General features: G+C 40.4%; 1 protein-coding gene across 2 annotated transcripts in view; it reads left to right on the plus strand.

Moving 5' to 3' along the window:
* The first annotated feature begins 2,189 nt into the window (after positions 1–2,189).
* TPP2 (tripeptidyl peptidase 2) overlaps positions 2,190–21,750 on the plus strand; it is a 2,672,548-nt gene continuing 2,652,987 nt past the window's right edge. Inside the window, exon 1 of one of the 2 annotated variants that reach the window (XM_044071246.1) lies at positions 2,190–2,487. In XM_044071246.1, the coding sequence (XP_043927181.1) occupies positions 2,323–2,487 (165 nt within the window). In that variant the 5' untranslated portion in view covers positions 2,190–2,322. The remainder of the gene's footprint in view (positions 2,488–21,750) is intronic. The other variant, XM_044071247.1, reaches the window with a different exon arrangement.

A 21,750-nucleotide genomic window follows, 5' to 3' on the forward strand; every position in this document is an offset into this window, starting at 1 on the left:
ATGATATAGCTATTTAAGTTTCAGTCTTCCTATCTTTTGGGAAACTAGCTGCTAATTTGGCATAGTGGTACGTTGCTCTGACTGTAGTACACAGAGCCCTGTGTTCAAGACTTGCCAGTGAAATGCATGGTGGTAACGCAACATTGTATTCTAGCAACTTTACAAAATTATACAAGCAATGTTTGAAATGTGTCCTTGGTTTTTGGCCTTTTGCCCCCCCCCCAAAAAAAAAAAACTTAAATTGAAAATAAGTGTAAGATGCTGTGCAAGATGCCTATGCCTTACACTAATGTGATTCTATTTATATGTATATCGTGTGTGTGTGTGTGTGTGTGTGTGTGTGTGTGTGTGTGGAAGTAGACTTTTATGATGGAAATGTTCTGATTTTTTTTTTTTTGTCATTACTGTTTCATTGCCTACTGAAAATGCTCAAATAAATTTAAAATGTGCACTGTCTAACAAGTGTGCTGTATTATACAAGGAATATAATTTACTAAAGTCAGGAAGGTGTATCAAAGAACACATGTATGTTTATTGTTGTGTGTGCAAGGAGACAGTGATTTGAAAACAACCCAAAGGTAATCTTTATCCACTACTGGCCAGATGCATTTTCTTTGGATGTGGTGTAGGTTTCAATGTTATTTTAATGAATGAGAGTTTCAAGGGCAGAGAAGTTTTAAGGCCAAGTCTATTTTCATTGTGAGACAGTATTGCTTTGTTTAACAGATGTCTATTGGTGTTTGTGCATTATGCTGTAAAGTGTAAAAATAAAATCCAAATAATCATTGTAGAGGTAAAGCAGTATGCACAGATTAGTGTTTATGGTAAATGGGGCAAAATAGCCAGGTAATGGGACATTGGAATGGCTGCAGGGGGGACTCTAGTCCTATATTTTGGCTGTTTGTTCTTCAGTTTGCACGAAAGTTGGCATTCCACGATTCCACAGGAGTGGGCAGGGTTACATAATTATGTATGCAAATCTTATGTTAAATAGCGTACAGATTTGTACCTATTTTTCATGGGCCTTGTCCAGATGTTTGATGTTTCAAGGTTGAGAGGTATGCCTACAATAAATGCAATAAAAATACCTTCCAGAAAGGTCGCCACCGCACACCAACTTTACAGAATAGGAATTTTAAGTCAGTGTAATAGTTTTATACTGCAGCTTTCTATGTGTTCACACTCCTCCCATTTAAAGAATTGTAATTCTCAGAGTAATAGTGCAATACTTCCTATAAATGCAGCATATTCTGTGCTCGTTTGAATTGGTACATCTGTTTGGATCGGTACAGCATTTCTAAGTATACGTTCTGCCAAATTATTTAGTCTTAAGATGTAATTTATCGAAGCTTTTGATCACTGCAAATTGGAAATCCTGGTACCAGCAAATAAGGGAGAAAAGACTTTGTATTGAAATAATTACAACGTTTAGCATACTCGTTTCTTGCTTAACTAAACCCTTGTTTGATATGTAATTGAATTTCTTGTTCTTGTGTTTGAATTTTAATAAAAACGGATTACACTCTCATGTTTATTCAAAGCACTTTTCGAAATAAACGTCATCGGCAAAGTGCTGCGCGGGCTTTGGGCGGTCCTTGCTACTGCGCATCTGGTGGGGTAATGTTCTAATACAAAACCCATTTCTGTCCTCCACCCCTAGCTCAGCAGAAACACTGTTCTACAATGTAACAACTGAAACATGGCAACCTTGTCAATCAAAGCCTGGCTTGCTCGGTTTGTGGATAGTTAGTCCACTTCTGTAACATTTTCTGTAAACAATGTGACCTTTAGTGCACTCAGGGTATACGTCTGAAGTGGGTTTAGTGTTGACCAATACGTTAGATTATCCCGTTCAACAAACTCTGATTCAGAGTCTCCGAATAACTAAACAAACGGATAAACTGTTGGCTGTTCTGAATATTTGGAATGTCAGTTCGCCGGTCATCTAAATTGTGGATGACTAATTTCAACTCAGAATTTTGTACATACCTTCTTAGACGCATGTGTGATTTTTGTTAACAGAAAGGTGATATATGTAGTAATGACAGAAATTGACTTGGCAAGTGAATTACTACAACTGTTATCTAAGTCGTGCTTGATTTCGATCCCTGCCGTAGTACTTCTGTCTTTGTTACTGATTGCAGGGGGCAAGTGAGTGAGTTGTCTTGATATGACCACGCATGCCGTGCTAAGGAAAGACAAGAAATTGTCATAACAAGGGCACTGTAAATCCCGCCTATGGACGCGCTTTATGAGGCGCGCTCATGAAAGCCTTAAGCCCTGCGCGTGCGCTACATTGCTTGTTGTTTCAGAGCAGTGATCATGGCTTCCTGTAGTAATGGGGAGCCTTACCCTTTTCACGGGCTTCTTCCAAAGAAGGAGACAGGAGCGACGTCCTTCCTTGCCCGGTACCCAGAATATGATGGACGCGGGATTCTTATTGGTATCCTTGACACTGGAGTGGATCCCGGAGCTCCAGGCATGCAGGTAAAGTAAAGTGTGAATGTGGAAGTGCCGGTTGGGCCAGCGAGTGCAGTCTGATAGTTAAGTGGCATGACAACTAACAGATTGGGACTGTAGTGAAGCAGGAGCAAAAAGCAGCAAATACACGTTGGGGCATTAACGAGAATGTGTTTTTTAAGGTTCGGGTGTTTGAAACCTTACCTGTCCTATGATGGTTAGGTTTCACAGGAAGGAATCAGGATGTGTAGTTTTGCATACAATGATACAGAGTAAGTGAGGGTAGTAACAAGTATATACAATGATACAGAGTAAGGTGAAGGTAGCAACTAGTATGTTTAACTGTTTTCGGGTTTTAGTCTATATTGGCCACTTAATAGGAGGGATGATCACTGGAGCTGGTGCCTACATTATCTGCCTTTCAACTAATTCATTGTATTTCTTTGTCTGTTTAAATTTATGAATTTTAGTGCCAGGAACTGGTAGGAGTTTGGGAGGTTTCTGAGGAAAAATGTGGGCAGATGACTTAATATGAGTGTTAAGAAGTCCTGGTTCTGCTCCACATACTATTTATGCTGAATATGTCACTGGTGGTTGTATAGAAGCTTTGTATGAGGAAAAATTTGTGTAGAAGGCACAACAAAATGGAATAGTCTGAAAGAGTTTTCAGTTATAGGTGAAAAGAATTTTAAAACTGAACTCCAGAACTTTGACTGTTAAACTGCCCTTGCTGATATTTTTTGTTGCATTTTAATTATTGCTGTTGTAAATTCTGTGTGTGTTAAAAGTCCTGGTTCTGCTCCATAGACTATTTATGCTGAATATGTCAGAATGGTGGTTGTATAGAAGCTTTGTATGAGGAAAAATGTGTGTAGAAGGCACAAAAAATGGAGTGGTCTGAAAGAGTTGACAGTTGTAGGTGAAAAGAATTTTAAAACTGAACTCCAGAACTTTGACTGTTAAACTGCCCTTGCTGATATTTTTTGTTGCATTTTAATTATTGCTGTTGTAAATTTGTTTATTGAATTCTGCATATTTGCATTTTGCAGTCGTATTGCAAAATACTGCAGAACATATCTTTTCTCCCTGTTCTGCCTTTTTAGTTTACCTTGCTCTTTAAACATACCTGAGCAAGAAAATTAAAAGTATAGGTACAACCAAGTTTATGTTCTTGCTTGAACATAAAAGCCAAAACGCAAGCTTTAGGTTGATGAATTTTAAAATGCATATATTGGTTTAAACATATCAAGCTTGTTTTTGACTTTTTCTTATGACTGAGGATTGCAAATGTGCAGTGTCAGATCAGAACTTTAACCCTGGTAGTAGTACATAATACCCACCTCTAATAACTATCTTTTATTTTAAAGTTTAACTGTAAACAAATATGCAGAATAGTAGAAAGTATGGTGGGAGATGAACAGTTTGGATTCTGATGTACAGAACTGATCTGACATTTGCATTGAGACAGGTAGCTTAGAAGAAGTTAAAGATGAGGAAAGAGGCCAACTGGGCATAATTAGACTTGCTGAAAATAAATGGTGAGGCCACAAGAAAGCTGATTTAGGGAGCCTTGGGATGGTTTGAAGTCCTGGAAGCACTCGTAGAATTATTGCACACTGTGTACAAGGACCCAGTGATACAAGTATGAATAGTGTTTGGACTCAGAGAGGTTAACAGTGGGATTTTGTGCGCTTCGGGGTTTTGCTCTGAGCCCACTGCTGGTCATACTGGTGATGGACTGCATTAGCAAACAGTATGGATGGGTCAGATGTACAAAACTGCTATATGCAGGCAGTGTGATATTACAAGCAGACTCTGAGCAGGCACTTCAGCAATGAAAAGGGAATGGAATACAGAAGTGAAGGCATGAGATGAAACCAAGTATACATATTACAGTTGCTGTGGGGGAGATCAGAAGAAACTGGAAATTGAGAAAGAAGGGAAATAGTGCTATAGGTTAACGGCTTAAAGTATCTGGGAGTGGTGGTTGAGCAGAAGGGAAGTTTGAATTTGGAAGTCAAAGCTAAAATCAGATGGGCCAAAGCCAAATGGCACCGAGTGTCAGGTGAAATATGTGAGAGAAGATTGTGAAAGAAGCTGAAAAGTGAGGTGCACAAAACAGTGGTGCAACCACTGTGGGAACAGATGAAGAAATGAGGACATCAGAGCAGGTGGCCAAATAGCTCCGGTTGCACAGAAGGTCAAAGAGAACTGATTACTGTGGTTCGGGCACATGTGCAGGAAAGCAGAAGACTGTGGTGAAAAAGATTTGGAATAGACAGGAAGAAAGCAAGAGGAAACAAGGACATCCAACCAATAAATAGATTGTGTGAGAGAAAACATGTGGCAGTCAGGCATGACTGCCGAAGGAGGTAGGAGAGTGGCATTGAATTGAGATATATGGCAGCAGTTGACATGACACCCCAGTCTTGTGTAGAAAATGGTGAGAAAAAGGGGTGGGGTGATGATTATTTATTAACCAGGGTAGAACACTGATTCATGTGGACCTATTTCAGGTTCAGTACGGAAAAAGCAGAATACAAATTTAGGACTATAGAAAGTATCTATCAGTGGTACAAACAACTGAGTTCTTTACGCTCATCATTGGTTTACACAATTGAAGACCAACTTCATTGTATCCACTTATAAACACAGAAGGCAGGCAAAATGAACAGAGTGGGCCTGTTGACATTCTATGATGCACTCTTCAACGTGAAGCTATAAAATGTAGACATTTCGCCATTAAATCAAAAAAACTTGTTTCTGACTGTTTGTGTACCCTAGAAACAATGCATTGGTCCAGCACTATTCTGTCTTTTTACCATAGCCCCCCCTTCATGCACACACACATCAGATGTATGTAAAAACTTCATGTGATTAAATTCTTACATGTCTGTAAATTATAAGTACTTAAAAAAATCTTATGATTTAATTAATTAGAGGTGACTAGCGTGGGTACTGTAACCAGTAATGCACTGTAAAAATAATACAGAATCGGGCTGCTCAGATGTACCCTTTAACCTCATTTTGGCCCTCTGTTGTATATACCTTGATTCCAAACTTTCCTGAACGTTTTTTTTATATATGTTATTTCAATTATCAAACAAACTCCTCAGTCCCATTAGGGGTCACTGTGACAAGTTTTGACTATATATGTAAAATCAAAATGCATTTTTGTGAGCTGAATTTGGGGATTTTACATAAGAGGCCTTCTTTCCTACATAGTTTCTTGTTTGTCTACCAGCTTGTGTAAAGAAACCAGAGGTCTGAACAAGTGCTACAGAACAGGATCAGATTATCTTTTTTTGAACTGTATCTTCAGCCTACCTCAGTCACATGAATGATGAGCCCATGGTAGTCTCTCATTGTTTTGGCTGTTTGTCAGACCCCTGTTTTACAACTGTTTATCTGACAGAATTGGCATCCATGACTTTTACTTTGTCTGGGCTTGTGACTTTTATATTGAGTGAACTACCTTTCAAGAAGCATAGCATGTGCTTGTTCTACACAACTGCTCTTCAAAGTTTAAACATATTACTGGGCTTCCTAGAATGATGCCTTTTTGTGTCCTCGTCCTTGGTATGATACTTTGAAGTGATGGGCACTTGCTCCCAAAGCACTCGAGTCCATGGAAGAAATAGTGATTTGCATATTTTAAGAAACTTGTGAACAGAGAGTTAAGACCAGTGTGCCTGTTTTTATTCAACCTGATTTTAAACTACATTGCCAAAGGCCACTTCATTTATGTTCACTTTTGTAAAATCTTGTGGTCATGCTCATGGACATGAATAGGGAAATGCTGGGCGCAAAAAACTAGAAATAACTTCAAAATACAGTATATGTAAAATATAACAGAAGTTACATTCCCCTTTTGGCACCCTCAGAATCATTAGTAGCTCTGTGATAAACGGACTTCAGTAACTTAGGATTTTTTTTAATGCCGTCATTAATGTATAAAAAATGCCTTGCAGAATCTGCCTTACTTACTTTTCCTGTTAAGTGTTGCTGAAAAGAAATTGTCTGTAGCGGGTAGAATACAATATTGTAAACTTTGTGCAAGTGGGTAATTGCCTTCTAAAATCACATTAATGTTTATACCTGCATTGAGCGCAGCAAATTGGTGGTGACTCTGACGCAATTGCCCTTCCATGTTTTATCAATTTGGCTTGCTGCCTTAACTGGACTTCATGAATTTTTTGTGTGTAATGTAGTTGAATGTTTGCTGGAAGATGTCTACTGAATTTTCCGTCAACATCTCTGTAAAATGTCTGGGAGGTTTTCTTTTTCTTGAATACTAGGCGTTTAAAAATTGTGCTCTCTGGAGTGGTCCTGCTAAGTTTTCAATTTTCTTAAGCTAATGGCTAGACACATTGTGGTTCCTGAGATCCCCTGCCTGTAATTGTTCCAGTGTAGTGCTTTGCTCACCACTTCCTTCTATTTCTTTTTCAGTGATGACTTTGATATTTAAATATTCAGTCTGTCTACTGATTGTTACATTCCTGTTACAGTAGAGCATTTTTGAAACTATGACATGCTGCCCACAAAGCTTTTCTCTTAAAGGGCACAGAAACAGTTAACTTTTTTTCTTGTGAAGCTAGTTGCCTCTTTTCATTCAGGTTTGCTGTGTACTATTTCTACACTCCTCTGGTCTTTTTGGAGGTGATTGGTAAGGCTGACTGCACTTCATTTGGCTTTTCTACTGCTCTTCCTAGAAGAGTTTTGCTCTACTGTTTGTTGGATAATAACATGTAAAGTAGATGCGGGGAGTGTGGCATATCTGCCCACTGTTCTGCATAATATGATGCTCTTATATTTAAACAGACTGCAAAGTTATTAGCATTGATTTGGGCTTATCAGTGCTAATTCTGATCTTGACCTGGAAGTTTCTGCTACTTCTGCCAGGAACTGAACTTTATTTTACAAAATTCAGAAGGTCTTACTGCCTGGAATTGAATGGCAGGCAATGAAGGACTGGTCAACAGAGTCAACATCCTTGACAACATTTAGAAAGACTGCATCATTAAACAGATCTTTGTGATTTTAAATAAGGTAGTTGTGGTGAGTGACTATGTAGCTAGGTGGCTACTCTGTCCAGGTGTGAAACGACATTGGGATTGGGGAAAAATGCTTAATGGTGTGAGGAAAAATTGCATTCCAAAAGCTTTCCTAGATTGGAAAGAATGGACGTGAGCTGATTGTCAGCAATGGTTCAGGCTGCCAGTAAGGCATCCTCTAAGGCTGGTAAAACAGGAGTAAGAAGTTAATGTTGAGGAAAGCCCATCTGTAATAGACTGAAATATCTTTGTAAAGGTTCCATCGTAAAAAGTCCCTCATATTCGTAACAGCCTTTGAAAAGGACCAGTCTTCAGTAGTAGAATTTGAGGAAAAGATGTCTTCATAATCAGAACCCTGTAGTGATGTAATATGAGAAACACCTTCCCAGTCCAATTCCTGTCCCTGAAACTTGAAATCTTAATTTGATAGAGAAGTGGTTTTCTTCCTCCTCTGGGGAGGATAACTATTACTTCAAGACCGTAATGCTCCCAACAATCCACCTGTCACACCCAGCCAGGTATCTGTAAGAAGTAAGGAAAAAACGTCTGCATATATTGTTTTTTTTTTTTTTTTTTTTTTTTTTTTTTCCCCCTGGAGATCCCCCTAGGAAAAAGAATAGCTTAAAAGATGGACATCCCTTTCCCCAGGGGAGAGCCTCTTCTCTTTTTTAATTTCCCTAAATCTTTTGGGTTTCTAATACCATGACGGGAATGAACCCCATTCCTAAGTTAAAGTACGATTAAAGTTCATGAAATTAGTATTGTTTCAGTCTTTGATATCAGCCAGAAGTGCTCTTCGCAGCACCTGCAGTTTGCCCAGTAATGACTCCATCTGCAACTTGTATGTACTTGCATGTATTGGTAACGTATCTAAATATGATTACAGATTTTATTTTTATAAGACCCATTGCTCCTACTGCTATTGGGACTGTCTGGGTATCTTTCTTCCACAATGCTCTCATTTCTGCCTGCAAATCCTGGTATTTTATGACTTTGTCTCTCTACGCAAGACACTGTAGTCACTGGGTGTGGCGAGATGAATGCTACTTTTGTCTTCTTTTCATGGATTACTATATCTGGTTGTCTTTTGAACTGTTAGCAGTAGATCCCATGTGATGTAAACTTCATCATTTTCTGTGATGCTTTGTGACATAAGTTTCCACTGTTTTTTCAGCCACTTCAGTACCATAATGTTTACACAATCCCCAGTGCAACAATCTTGCCACATTATTATGCCTTTCAGTATACAGTCGTCCTGCCATTAGTATGTCACAACCTGAAACAAGGTGTGTGACCATTTCCAATTCAGTTTTACAAAACCTACATTTGTCTGTTTCTCCCACATGTTCAATGGACTTTGTAAACCAATGTGTACGTAGCCCACTATCTTAGGCTACCAATATTAACCTTTCATCTCTTGGTTTGAATTTGCCTCTAGCACTCAGGACTATCCAGAGCGAACAATATTTATTGAAAATAAAATCCAGAACAATGTTTATTGTCCAGAATGAACAATATTTTTTTTCATTTGGTTCTTGATAAATGGTTTTGCACAGATTACACCTGTTCTAAGGAGTTTCTAGTTGAATTTGCCTCTCCTTAACCATTCCTGCATTCGTTCCTGTTCAACATGAGGTTCTTCCAGAAGTTTTCTATACTTACAATTATATTTATGCATTTTCTACATTTCTTGCCTTCTCATCTGGTCCTTCACCTTATATTATTTCTTTTGTTTTTTGGCGCATTTAGTTGGTGCGTGATTTTATCTACTTCTAGTTTGATTTCCATTCCTGCTCGACGCCGATATGCTTCAGCTAGATTAAGCAGAGATGTCATCTTAGATTTATTGTCCTCGTGTTTCAAAACTTTCACTATGTTTGGGTCTTCTGAGGTCCGCAGATATGTGTGGAGTCCCATGATTGCAGATCTATACATTTTTATAAGTTTCAAGGAGGCCCATCCCTCCTTCAGAACAGGGAATATATAATCTTGGTATGCACTAATTTTTATCAATCATTTGGTGAGCATGAAGCATCCTTTTTGTTTTTCTGTCTAATCTATCCAACACATTTTGGGGCAAGTCAGTCACTCCAGTACTGTAAGTTAGGACAAGAAGAGCAAATTGGTTTATAGCTTGGATGTTTTTCCTAGATGTCAACACTGTTTTCATAGGTTCATAGGTAGGTACTAGGCTATCGGCCCTGGGGCCTATATAAGCCTAGGCAAAACGGTTCCCTGGCTTTCCCACCCAAGAAAATTTATTTTCCTGTGCCCTTGTCAAGCAGTGCTGCAGAAGTGATCCCTGGGGTGAATTTTCTATTTCCCATCCAGTCGTCAAGATTTTTCTTAGAGGGCCAATGAGGAGCTTTGCTTGACACAAATGGGTTGTTTGTTCCTGAGTATGGGAAGTCTCTGGGACAGGAATCTATCCCTCCAGCATGTTCTGTTTGTTGTGGTGACAAGGTTTAGGTCCCTGGAGCATGTGGTTCAGAGAGATTGGGATTTTTATAAGTGTAGTATGTCCAACAGCTCTGGGTTTGACATAGCTTTGTATGTTAGGCAGAGATCACCTCTGAGTAGGCGATATGCGACTGAGTAGAGCTGGTGTTTTTTGAGACGGTCTGCATATGGCATCTGTTTGAGGTCGGTAATACTCTTGGTGAGGTATTTCTGTGGCCTTTCCAATTCTTGTAGGTGTCTTGTGAGATAAATGCCAAGCAAGCATCTGTTTGAGGCTGGTAATCCTCTTAGTGAGGTATTTCTGTGGCCTTTTCCAGTTGTTGTAGGTATCTTGTGAGATGTATGCCAAACCGGGCATTGTACTCCTATAATGGGTCTGATGAGGGATGAGTAGAGAGGAACAATTGCCTTGGTCCGTGGCGATGTGGTTATCAAAGGAGAGACTACTGTCCACTTGTGTCCCGAGGTTTCTTATCACACTTTCAGTGTTTAGTGAAATACTATGTGGTAGTTCATAGGTACTGAGTTTTTCCCAAAGGGGATGACCATGCACTGAGCTTGAGGCCATGACTTTTACACCAAGTATCTGTCTCTGTGAGGCCCTTATGTTGAATCTCTACATCATTAGGTGATTCTATTATGGCTCCCAGTTTGCAGTCCTCTGCAAACTTTGTTAGCCAAAGACCACCTGTGTTGGCCTGCACTTCAGAGAAGTAGATGCCGAACAGGAGGGGACCCAAGAATGAACCCTGTGGTACTCCACTCATCACTGGTCTGAAGTTGGACTTTGAGTCTGCTACTTTTACTGTGTGTGTTTTGTCATTGAACCAGTTGGCCACCCATCTTGTGACATGGGGAGTTATGCCCAGTTTAGTGAGTTTATCTGTAATTCCAGAGTGGGGGATGGTATTGAAAGCCTTGGCAAGGTCAAGGAGCAACTAATGGCCAGATCAGAGTCCTGAATCAACAGCTGAGACAAGAAGCAAGCTGGCTTGAAAACTGAAACCTCATGGATACGTTTTTTCTTCTTGCAGCTTGGGAAATAGCAGCAGTCTTAGCAGGAAATAGATCCATGCTCTAGCTGCAAATAGAGTTTCACTAGTGGATAGTGGAGCCAATACGAGTCTGTGAAACCTCCAGATTAAAAATGTAGTTACCAAAGTAAAAGTTTAAGTCACAAGTAGCAAACCCACTTGCCCAAGCCCCTCATATCATAATGCATGTGCTTCACATTGACTAAAATTCACCACAGGGACTCTGGACTGGCTTACAGCCAAGAATAGTGTCTGATAAGCAGATGGTGGAACTGAGAAGGGTCTGTCGTAATTTTTGACATCAAAGTAAATTGCCACATACCACCCTGTCCGTAAAGTATAAGGCCTGCAGAAAAGTTTTTTTTTTTTTAGGAAAAGTATTGTTAGTTTTAACAGAAAATCACAATTTTACATGAATCCCCTCCAAGAGGTCTGACAATAAAACTCTGAGGTAAAATTTTCTAGTGACCAAGTATTTCAGCAGGCAGAAGTACCTAAAATCAGTTATCAAACAAAACGAAATTGCATTTTTAAATAAATTTATGGAAGGTAATCCCCAATAGGGAACTTTATTTGCCTACCTTTTGAAGTAGAGGTGGCCAACCTTTGATTTGCTGAAGCCTGCAGAGAGCATTCTGATGTCAAGAAGGTTCTGGAGGATTTGGCACCCTAGCCACTGGCTTTCTTTTTGTCCCTCGTGCATACCAGTCGATAGCCACTGGCTTTCTCAGTATCCCTCATGTATTCCAGTGGCTTGGGAGTGCAAAAGGAGCCCTAAAGCTTTGAAAAGCTTGCCACTGGGTACGATCCCAGGAAAGCCATCCCATATTGGTTAAAGCTGCTGTGGTCGTGATCTAATCTAGAAAGCCAAGCTAGTGTTGAGAACTCCTTGTCACAAGTGTAAGGCCCAAAATTGAAGATCCCTAAACAATGAAAAATTAGTATCTGTTCCAGCTTTGAAACCTTGAATTTTGGAATTTGCTGCTATATAACTAAAGCATTTTTTGCAGGAGGCATTGCATTTTCTTGACAAAGGGGGGGTGCCTGTGTCCCCCACACCTCTAACTACTGTATATATAGTCTGACACTGAGATCACTTGCCTTGGCATAGAGGAATACTCCAGAAAGTCTAGGCTGTCGCAGTTTGTGTATATTCCCTGTTGTAAAACGTCTGTTTTTCAAGGGTCATAATTGATTTGTTTTCTGAAGTACAAGAGATGCCCAACAAGGATAAGAATGTTTTGATTTCTTGATGGTAGAGTAGTTATGAGATCTGGATTGTACTTGCTGTTCTAACACCTATGATTTTAGACTGCCAAGATGAGTGTGTTGGCTGCCAAGACAAAGAAAAAAAAATGGTAACATTCCACAGGAGAAATATGTTTACAGTCTTTTTTTGATACTGCCACCTCATAAAATATATCTGAAGTCTTTTCTGTCATAGATGTATTGCCATAGTGTGAGGTTGCCATCTTTGGATACTTGTTCTGAAGTGTGTAAGACCACAGGTGTGGGACTTCTAAATGAAAGTGTTAAATCATTTAGGGAATCAGGAAATTATGTAGTGTAAAAGGAAAGAGCTGACCCAAAGAGAAAGCAGGAGAGTAAAAAAAAGTGTTCCCATTCAGTGGGAAAGATAGGAGGCTATTGGCAGTGCAAGAACCAATATGAAGAGGTTCATATGACATGCACGATTTCAGCATGGAAAAATAGTATAGACGTGGAAAAGGAGTAGTTGGAAAATTGTGCAGCTAGGAAGCAAAAGTAAAGTCCGAATGGACTGCTTCTCACATTGATAAAAAAAAAAAAATGCAAACAACTGGAGGAACTGTACAGTTTGTTATTGGAAACCACAATCATGTTGCAGTGCTGGAAGATGACTGTAGTAGTTGTTGTTGTTCAAAAGTGCTATAGGAAGAAGTTGAGCAATAATGGGCACTAATTGCAATTTCTAAATTGGAACAGTCTACCCTTCCTTACCTTTTAGTCTTGGGGACCGCTACAAAGTTGGTATGCAAATGAATCTACTTCTTAATTAGTAAACTTCAGTACACACAGTTGAGCTACTGTCCATATTCAGTAACCAGTTGCAAATAGTATCCACACACATTTAAAATTCTTATTCTCGTTACTACTTTTTCCCCTGATAGAATGTCTGTGCTGATTAAATGAAGTCTGAGGGTTGTTCCTGTTTTACTTAGTATTTGATTCCACTACATCTGATGTGTAACTATACATATTATTACGTTGGTCTACTGGTAGCTTCACTGTGTAAATTATGTGTATGAGCTGATCACATAAGCCAAATCATTAAAGAATTAGACCTCTACCGTATTTCATTTTTCTTAAAAATAAAACAATGAAAGAGTACCAAATTTAATCCTGGGCTTTAAGCTAACCAATTTCTTTCTTCAGTAAAACCAAGGGTGTAACCTTTGTAATATTTGCATTGTAACGGTGCCAATAGTGTATTTTTTAAAGCTGCCTGTTTTGAGTAGCAAACGGACATTGCTGCAGTTGCATACATTGGGCTTAATGATAATGTCTGCACCAATAATTTATATAAAGCAAAACTACTGCTTTATTGGACCATATACCAGACTTAAGGAATGACAAATGTGTGTCTGCTTTTTTTTTTTTTTTTTTTTTAATTATTTCTTTATTAATTATCATGTATGATATAGCCAGTCATACATTTATGTAAATGAAAACAAACCATGTTGCCATAATTATGGTTGCAAACATTGTACATCACAAACCATATTGACATAATTTTAGTTTCAAACATTATACGTCACCTGTAATCTATCCAGTCATTGTCAAACATTACATGACTCATTCATATCCTGCTTTCTTTTTAAACCTTTTTCCTCCTCTGCATGTTTTGTTCCCTCAGTTCCCATTTTTTTGTATGTAATTTGCTTCTACCCTTTTCTAAAGATCCCAATTCCAGTTGTTTTATCTCTGATCCTATAGATTCATAGGTTGTTACTAGGCTATCAGCCCTAGGGCCTATACAAGCCTAGACAAACAATTCCCCGGATATTTCTTCCCACAGTATTTACTTCCCTGGACCGCGACTGATGTGATCCCCTGGGTGAATTTCCTATCTCCCATCCTATTGTCAAGGTTCTTTTTGAAGAGTGCCAAGGAGGCATTCTGCTTGACATGTATGGGGAGTCTCTGGGTCAGGAACTTATCCCTCCAGCATGTTTTTTTTATTGTGGTGACAAGGTTTAGATCCCTGAGCATGTGGCTCTGAGAGATTGAGATTTCTTTAAGTGGAGCATGTCCAACAGCTCAGGGTTGGACATGGCCTTGTATGTTAAGCAGAGATCACCTCTGAGTAGGTGATATACCACAGAGTATAGATGGAGTTTTTTTAGATGGTCAGCATAGGGGATCTGCTTTAGGCCTGTGATTCTTTTAGTGAGGTATTTCTGCGGCCTTTCCAGCTGTTGCAGATGTCTTATGAGGTACATACCAAATGGGGCGTTGTACTCTATAATGGGTCTAATGAGGGATGAGTACAGTGGGACAATGACCTCCCTTTATTCTGGATAAAAAGCCCTTAGTGATGAGGTGTGCCACATAGAAGGATTTCCTGACTGTTGTGGTGATGTGGTTATCGAAGGTGAGACCACTGTCCACCTGTGTCCCTAAGTCTCTAATCACACTTTCAGTGTTTAGTGTACTGCCACCTATGTGGTAATTCATGGGTACATGTTTTTTCCCAAAGGAGGTAACTATACATTTCTTGGCATTAAGTCTGAGCCCATGGCTCTGGCACCAAACATCTATTTCTGTAAGGCCCTTTTGTAGAATATCCACATCATTTGGGGATTCAGTAATGGCTCCCAGTTTGCAGTTATCTGTGAACTTTGTTAGCCAGAGTCCCTTAATGTTGGCCTGTACTTTAGAGAAGTAGATGCCAAACAAGAGCAGTCCCAGGACTGAACCCTGAGGTACTCCACTTGTCACTTGTCTGGAGCTGGATTTGGGGTCGGCTACTTTTACAGTCTGGGTTCTGTCAGTAAGCCAGTTGGCAACCCATCGTGTGACATAGGGATTTATGCCCAGCTTAGTAAGTTTATCTATGATTCCACAGTGGGGGGTAGTATCAAAGGCCTTGGCGAGGTCCATATAGGCTGTGTGGACCGCCTTACCCTCGTCCACAGCTCTGGAGACTGATTCAAAGAAGTCAGTCAGGTTCAGGAGACGAGATCGACCCTTCATGAACCGAAACTGGGTGGGGTCCAGTGTTTGAAAGTTGCTAATGTCTTTGTTTATAAATTCCATGGTAAGATCAGGCTCGTCAGACTGATGGGACGGTAGTTCCCGGGATCCAAGGTGGATCCGCCCTTGTGGAGTGGGATAACTGTAGCTGTGCACCACTCAGTGGGCACAAAGCCTGAGGTGAGGCTATGATTAAACATGACACTTGGGTGAAATGCCAGTTTATTTTGGAGTTCATGTAGTGTACACAGCCCAGGATGTCCCCTGGTTCCATGGATGCTGTATTCTTAGCTTTGGAGAGTGTGGTTTCTACCTGTGTGGCCATGATTACCGGAATTTAACAATCTTTTGGTATTGAGATGGGCCCTTTAGGGAGTGAGGTTGGCACTAAATCGATCTGCCAGGATATTGGCAGTATCCTTGAGATCAGCATATTTAATGCCATTCTGTTGTAGCTCAGAGCAGATCTGAGCATTGCCATTTAGATTCTTGACATAACTATAGAATGCCTTGTGGTTGTCTTTGGAATCTTTGGCAATTTTATTTTCGTAACTAGCTTTGGAGGATTTTATGAGGGATCTCAGCTTCTTACTGAGGCTGGTAAGGGAGTTTTTTGCATCCTGGGATTTTTCTCTTTTCTGCAACAGTTTCTTCCTTCTGTTGTATAGTTTGTTTATGGCAGGGGACCACCAGATTGGCTTCCTTTTTTTGGAGGAGAGCATCTTGGTTCTATTTGGGATGGCACAATTCATGCACGAGTGGGTGTGCTCATACAGTGCCTTGGTGTAGGATTCAGCAGTCAAACTTTCAGCTCCTGTCTGCATGGGTGCCAAGAAGTTTGGCACTTCTGACTTAAGTAGCATGAAGTTGGTTTTGGAGAAGTTTTTTTACGGCGGTTTCCTTACTGAGTGTGGGGGATGGGGGTGGGATGTTGATGGCGATTTGCTTATGGTCAGACCTGACCAATGAAGGGCTGACCACTGGTGTGGAACATCTGTCTCCCATGTTGGTAATGACCAGGTCTAGGATATTGGAGCCCCTGGTGGGGCAATGGATTAGTTAATCCAGGGAGTTGGGATTTATGAATTCCATGAACCGTTGGGAAAAGTTGTTGGTACCAGAGTAGTTTTCCCAGTTAATGGCAGGGTAGTTCACTTCTTCTAGTAAAGTTGGTTTAGACTTTGATTTCCATTTTCTAGTAATTGCGTTTTTGGCAGCCACAATAATTAGGCTCAGGCATTACTTATATGTCTAGGTAATTCCAATTCTGTATTATAGCTCAAAAATAATTTCCTTAGTTACACCAGTTTGCTCACCCAGTGTCTCTGAAAGAGCAGTCTGCAGGGAATCTTTAAAGTCTGCCAACTCATTATACTCCCAGAAAATATATTCCTAATCACCACTTTCTTCCCCATCACACCTCCAATATTTGCTATCTACCTGAGGAAAAATACTTTGTAATTTACTTGGTATATAAAAATAGTTATGTAAACACTTCCAGGAAAAGATCTTAAATTTTCTAGACTTTGTTGCATATTTGGGAGACCTGCATGTATTGCCCCATTGTTTCTTTGTGAATTGCTTATCCAGTCTATTCCCAATCCTTTCTAACTTCATCCAATTGATTCTTGCAGTTATTGTGCAGTTTGTTGTATGCTGTACTGATTATTCCTTTTTCAACAGCAGCTTCTGTTTTAGGTTCTTCTAAAAACGGTACCAGTGCTGGTCTTTCACTTACGATCCCCCTGTTTCTTTCTCTTTGACTATACTCCATCAATCCTTGATAAAGGAAGGCAATCTCTAGCCTGCAGTCCCAATAAATTCTTGGCCACTTCCCATTCAGTTACCTTTCCATCTCTAATTATTTTCTCCCAATACCTTGGTTCTTTTGCCAGTTTTCTCCATTAAATTCCGGCTCCCTTTTGCCTGGAATCTGTTTCCCTAATTGCAGTCACCCCATTGGCAGAAGCTCCTTTCTCCATTCCCATGTTGGCTTAATTCTTAGAATATCTTGTGCTACTTCATGAATATAATAATCCGTATGGTTACTGTTATTCGCTGTAAGGATCTGCATCCAAAATCCCAGTCTCTCCTTGTTTTTTTGAGCTTCCCTCCTGTTTCATCATTGTCTCTTTCCACTTTGAATTATAGGTTTTTGCTTGTGCTATGTATATGAGCCATAACTGTGTAACTCTGAAATACCCCTTCACATCGGGTTATCCCAAACTGCCCTGTTCATTTGGAAGAATGACCTTATCCCACTTGACTCTTGCAGTCTTCCCTTTCCAAATAAAATCCTTCAGCTCTTTATTAATTGCTGTCCCTGTCTTCTCCTCTGGAGAAGTGTGCATCTGTTTTATCTAACAGGCTGTCAGCAGAAAGTATACTTGCACAATATTCTGTTGGAGGACCCCAACTATTGAGTATCAGATAAAACTCTGCTTTAGGTAATTCTTTGCACAGCCAAACTGTAATTGCCTCTAAACCTATTGTATGAAATGCTATAAATGGTCATGGTTCCTTACTGGGTGTAGACCTAGCAAATATCCTTCAGAATTACAAGTTGGTATACCTTCTACCAAATAACTAAGCAAGTATTGTCCATTGTTAACATACTTGTCATTTTAAAAAGTTTAGGATTTATTCATATTATACTTAAAATGAGTGATACAGTCCCTGAAAGCACAGAAACAACTACTTCTAGACAGCATGTATTGTTTTGCAGTATATAATGAATCTCGCTCGCCTCACCATTGTTTTATTCTGCTTGTGCACTCTGCTACTTTCCATTCAAGGTGGGAGTGTTTTCTCCAAGATATAGAAGACTTAAACAGTAATATATGCCAGTACTTAAATGTTGGTACTGACAGCGCAGCTGATCGGAGTTAGTAAATAGGCAGGAGCTGAAGTGAAGTTACTATTGCGGATGTTAATACATAAAAGTTGTATGTCGAGGAATTGCAAACTCCACCCTCCAGCTATATCGAACTTGTCCTTTGGCTGTCATTTAATTAATCACTTTCTAGTTAAAGATTCTAAATTATGGCATTAACATGGGGCATTTAAGTCTATGAGCTGTTGGCAAGCTTCTTCCTGCAGTCCATGGTTTAATTCAGTTAGCCTCCATTTGCATAGTATGTGACTGTGATTGTGAGTAGACAGTAATCCTGGATTTCCATTCAAAAGGGATATTAGTGCCCAGTGGCTATGATATAAATAAAAATGCAGTTCAGTTCTTGTTTGAGTTCTGTGACTAACTGAAGGCCACAGTTCAACTATCTAAATACTTCATAGACGATTTGAGCCAGTTGAATACCTTATGCCAACTAAGGGTACTGGAGTCCTCTAGAAAACATTCACCTTTAAGATTGACAGTTGCTTCAGGTATACTTTAAGCCTGTAGGACTTGGTAGTAAGCAGCCAGTGTGCCTAGCATAGCTGTGCAACCCAAATGTGACCCACAAATTAGATTTATTGGGTGAATTAATGATTGCCTCTGTCCATCAGAGATATAGGAGCCAGACCAGGGGTAAATTTCCAATTACCTAGCCATTGGTCCAAGTTGCACTTTAATAGGAATAGGGAGGAGTCCAGCTTCACAAGGGTGGGGAGCCTGTTCCAGAGAATGGGTATTCTCTGAGAAATGCATCTGTCTCTCCAACATGTCCTATTTATGTTGCAAGCAAAATTTTAGGTCTTTTAATCTAGTAGTTCTGTTGCTGTCTGCTTTGCGGATGTGCAAATGATTCAAAAAACAGGGTCCAGGGATACATTGTATTCCAGGCAAGGATCACCACTCAGAACTCTGTATGATACCATGTAATGAGACAGGGCTTTGAGGCAATCGGCATAGGACATTGTGTTTACTCCCTGTATTATTTTTGTAAGGAGCCTTTGGGGGTTCCAGGTGATGCATGTGTCTGGTCAGTTACATACCGAAGGGGGCATTATACTCTATAATGGGCCTGAAGAAGGCTGAGTTCAGTGGTATGATAACATCTCTGAATCTAGATGCCATGCCCCTGCTTATAAGTTGAGCAGTGTAGAAGGATTTCCTTACTAAACTAGACACATGTTGGTTGAAGGCTAGGTTACTTTCTACATGAGTTCCCAGATCCCTGACTAGTGAATCAATTTTTAAGGGTGTTTTATTGATGATGTAGTTTCCTGGGCGATTCAGTGACTGGTTCTAGTTTGCAATCATCTGTGAACTTGCTTAGCTAGAGGCCTTTGACATTGGCTTTGCCATCCAAGAAGTAGATGCTAAAGAGGTGTGAGCCTAGCACTGAGCCCTGGGGGACTCCACTGGTGACCCGTCTCTTTGTGGCGGTGGCCTCGCCACTTCTAACCTCCTGGGTCCTATCAGTAAGACAGCTAGCTGTCCAGCATGTTGCAAGTTTGTTAATTATGCCCAAGTGGGGTATTGTATTAAATGCCTTAATCAGCTCTAGATAGACAGTATGCACAGTTTTCCCCTCATCCATTGCCTTGGTGACCTTTTCAGAGAAGTCCATCAGATTCAGTAAGCATGCCCTTCCTTTGACAAAGTCAAACTGGTATGGATCCAGTGTCTGCAGTTCTCCTATGTCCTTGTTGATAATTTCCATGGTAATTCTTTTCACTGCTTTGCAAATAAAGACTAGTCGGACTAATGGGTCTGTAGTTTCCAGGATTTGTTGAAGGTTCCCCATATGAAGGGGGATGACCATCACAATCTTCCTCTGTCAAGAAGAGCCAATGAAGTGACCCAGGGGTGTATTTTCTGTTACCCATCCACTCGTCAAGGTTTCTCTTAAAGAGTGTTAGTGAGGGGCTCTGCCTAATGTAGTTAGGAATTTTGTTCTGACAGGAATCTATTCCTCCAGCATGTTCTATTTATTGCTGTGGCGAGGTTTAGCTCACTAGAGTGAGTGGCTTCCAGTGACTTGGATTTATTTAGGTGGAGCATTTCCAATTCTGAGTTGGACATGGCTTTGTAAGTCAGGCAGAGATCACCTCTGAGTAAGCGATATGCGACTGAGTACAGCTGGAGTTTTTCCAGTCTGTCTGCATAGGACATATGTTTGAGGCCAGTAATCTTCTTGGTGAGGTACTTTTATGGTCTTTCCAGCTGTTGGAAGTGTCTTGTGAGGTACATCCCAAATGGGGCATTGTAGTCTATGATGGGTCTGATGATTGACGAGTAGAGGGGCACTATAACCTATTTATTTCTAGATGCAAACCCTTTAGTAATTAGATGGGCTACATAGAAGGGTTTCCTAACTACTTTGGCAATATGATTCTCAAAGGAGAGATTACTATCTACCTGGGTTCCCAGATCTGTTATTTCCTCTTCTGTATTAAGGGGGCTGCCACCTATGTGGTAATTCATGGGTGTTTTATTTTTTCCAAATGGGATGACTATGCATTTTTTGACATTTAGCTTGAGACCATGACTTTGACACCTGGTGTCCGTTTCATTAAGGCCTTTTTGGAGCATGTCCGTGTCAGCCAGAGAGCCAGTTATGGCTCCCAGTTTGCAGTCATCGGCGAACTTGGTTAGCCATAGTCCTCCTCCTGTGTTTGTCTGTACTTCTGAGAAGTATATGCCGAACAGTAGGAATCCCAGGACCTAGCCTTGTGGGACACCACTTGTGACTGGTTTAGAGTTGGACCTGAAGCCCGCTATTATTCCGCAGACCAGGCTAGTCAGGCTTATGGGGCGATAGTTACTGTGTGGCCCCTCCTTTGTGGAGTGGAATAATATTGCTGTGCGCCATTCTATGGGCAAGTAGCCTGTGGAGAGGCTGAGGTTGAACAGTGTATTTAGGAGGGGGGTTAGTTCCGTAGTTCATGCAAGACTCAGCCTGGGACACCATCTGGCCCCATTGACGCTGTGCTTTTGGCTTTTGAAAGGACTGTTTTCACCTGTGCATCTGTGATTTCTGGGGCACTATACTTTTCCAGTATTGTTGTGGGCCCTTTTGGGGGTGAGAGAGGGGTGAAGTTTGCACTGAATCTATCTGCCAGGATGTTGGCAATATCAGTGGGTTCAGTATATTTTGTGCTATTATGCACTAGCTTGGAGCATATCTGTGAGTTGCCACTTAGATTCTTGACATAGCTAAAGACGGCTTTATGGTTATCATTTGAATTCTTGGCTATTTTTCTTTCGAAGTTAGCCTTGGAGGATTTTATGAGGGACCTTAGTTTCTTACTGATACTGATCAGGGATGTCTTTCCTTCTTGGGATTTGCTTTTTTTCTGAACTAGTTTCCTCCTTTTATTGTATAGCCTGTTTATGGCAGGGGTCCACCAGACTGGTTTCCTTCTCTTAGGGGAGTGAGTCCTGGATTTTCTAGGGATGGCATGATCCATGCATCCTTGTAGGTGCTCATAGAGTGCATTTGTAAAGGTTCCTGCATCTTAGACACTGTTATCCTTTAGCATGGGGGCTGTGAAACTTACCACCTCTGTCTTAAGAAAGGTGAAGTTTGCTAGAGAAAAGTTTTTCACTGTGGTTTCCT

This window comes from Protopterus annectens, chromosome 5.part0 (genome assembly GCF_019279795.1).
Source record: "Protopterus annectens isolate FY-2018-M chromosome 5.part0, PAN1.0, whole genome shotgun sequence".
Taxonomy (NCBI): Eukaryota; Metazoa; Chordata; order Ceratodontiformes; family Protopteridae; genus Protopterus; species Protopterus annectens.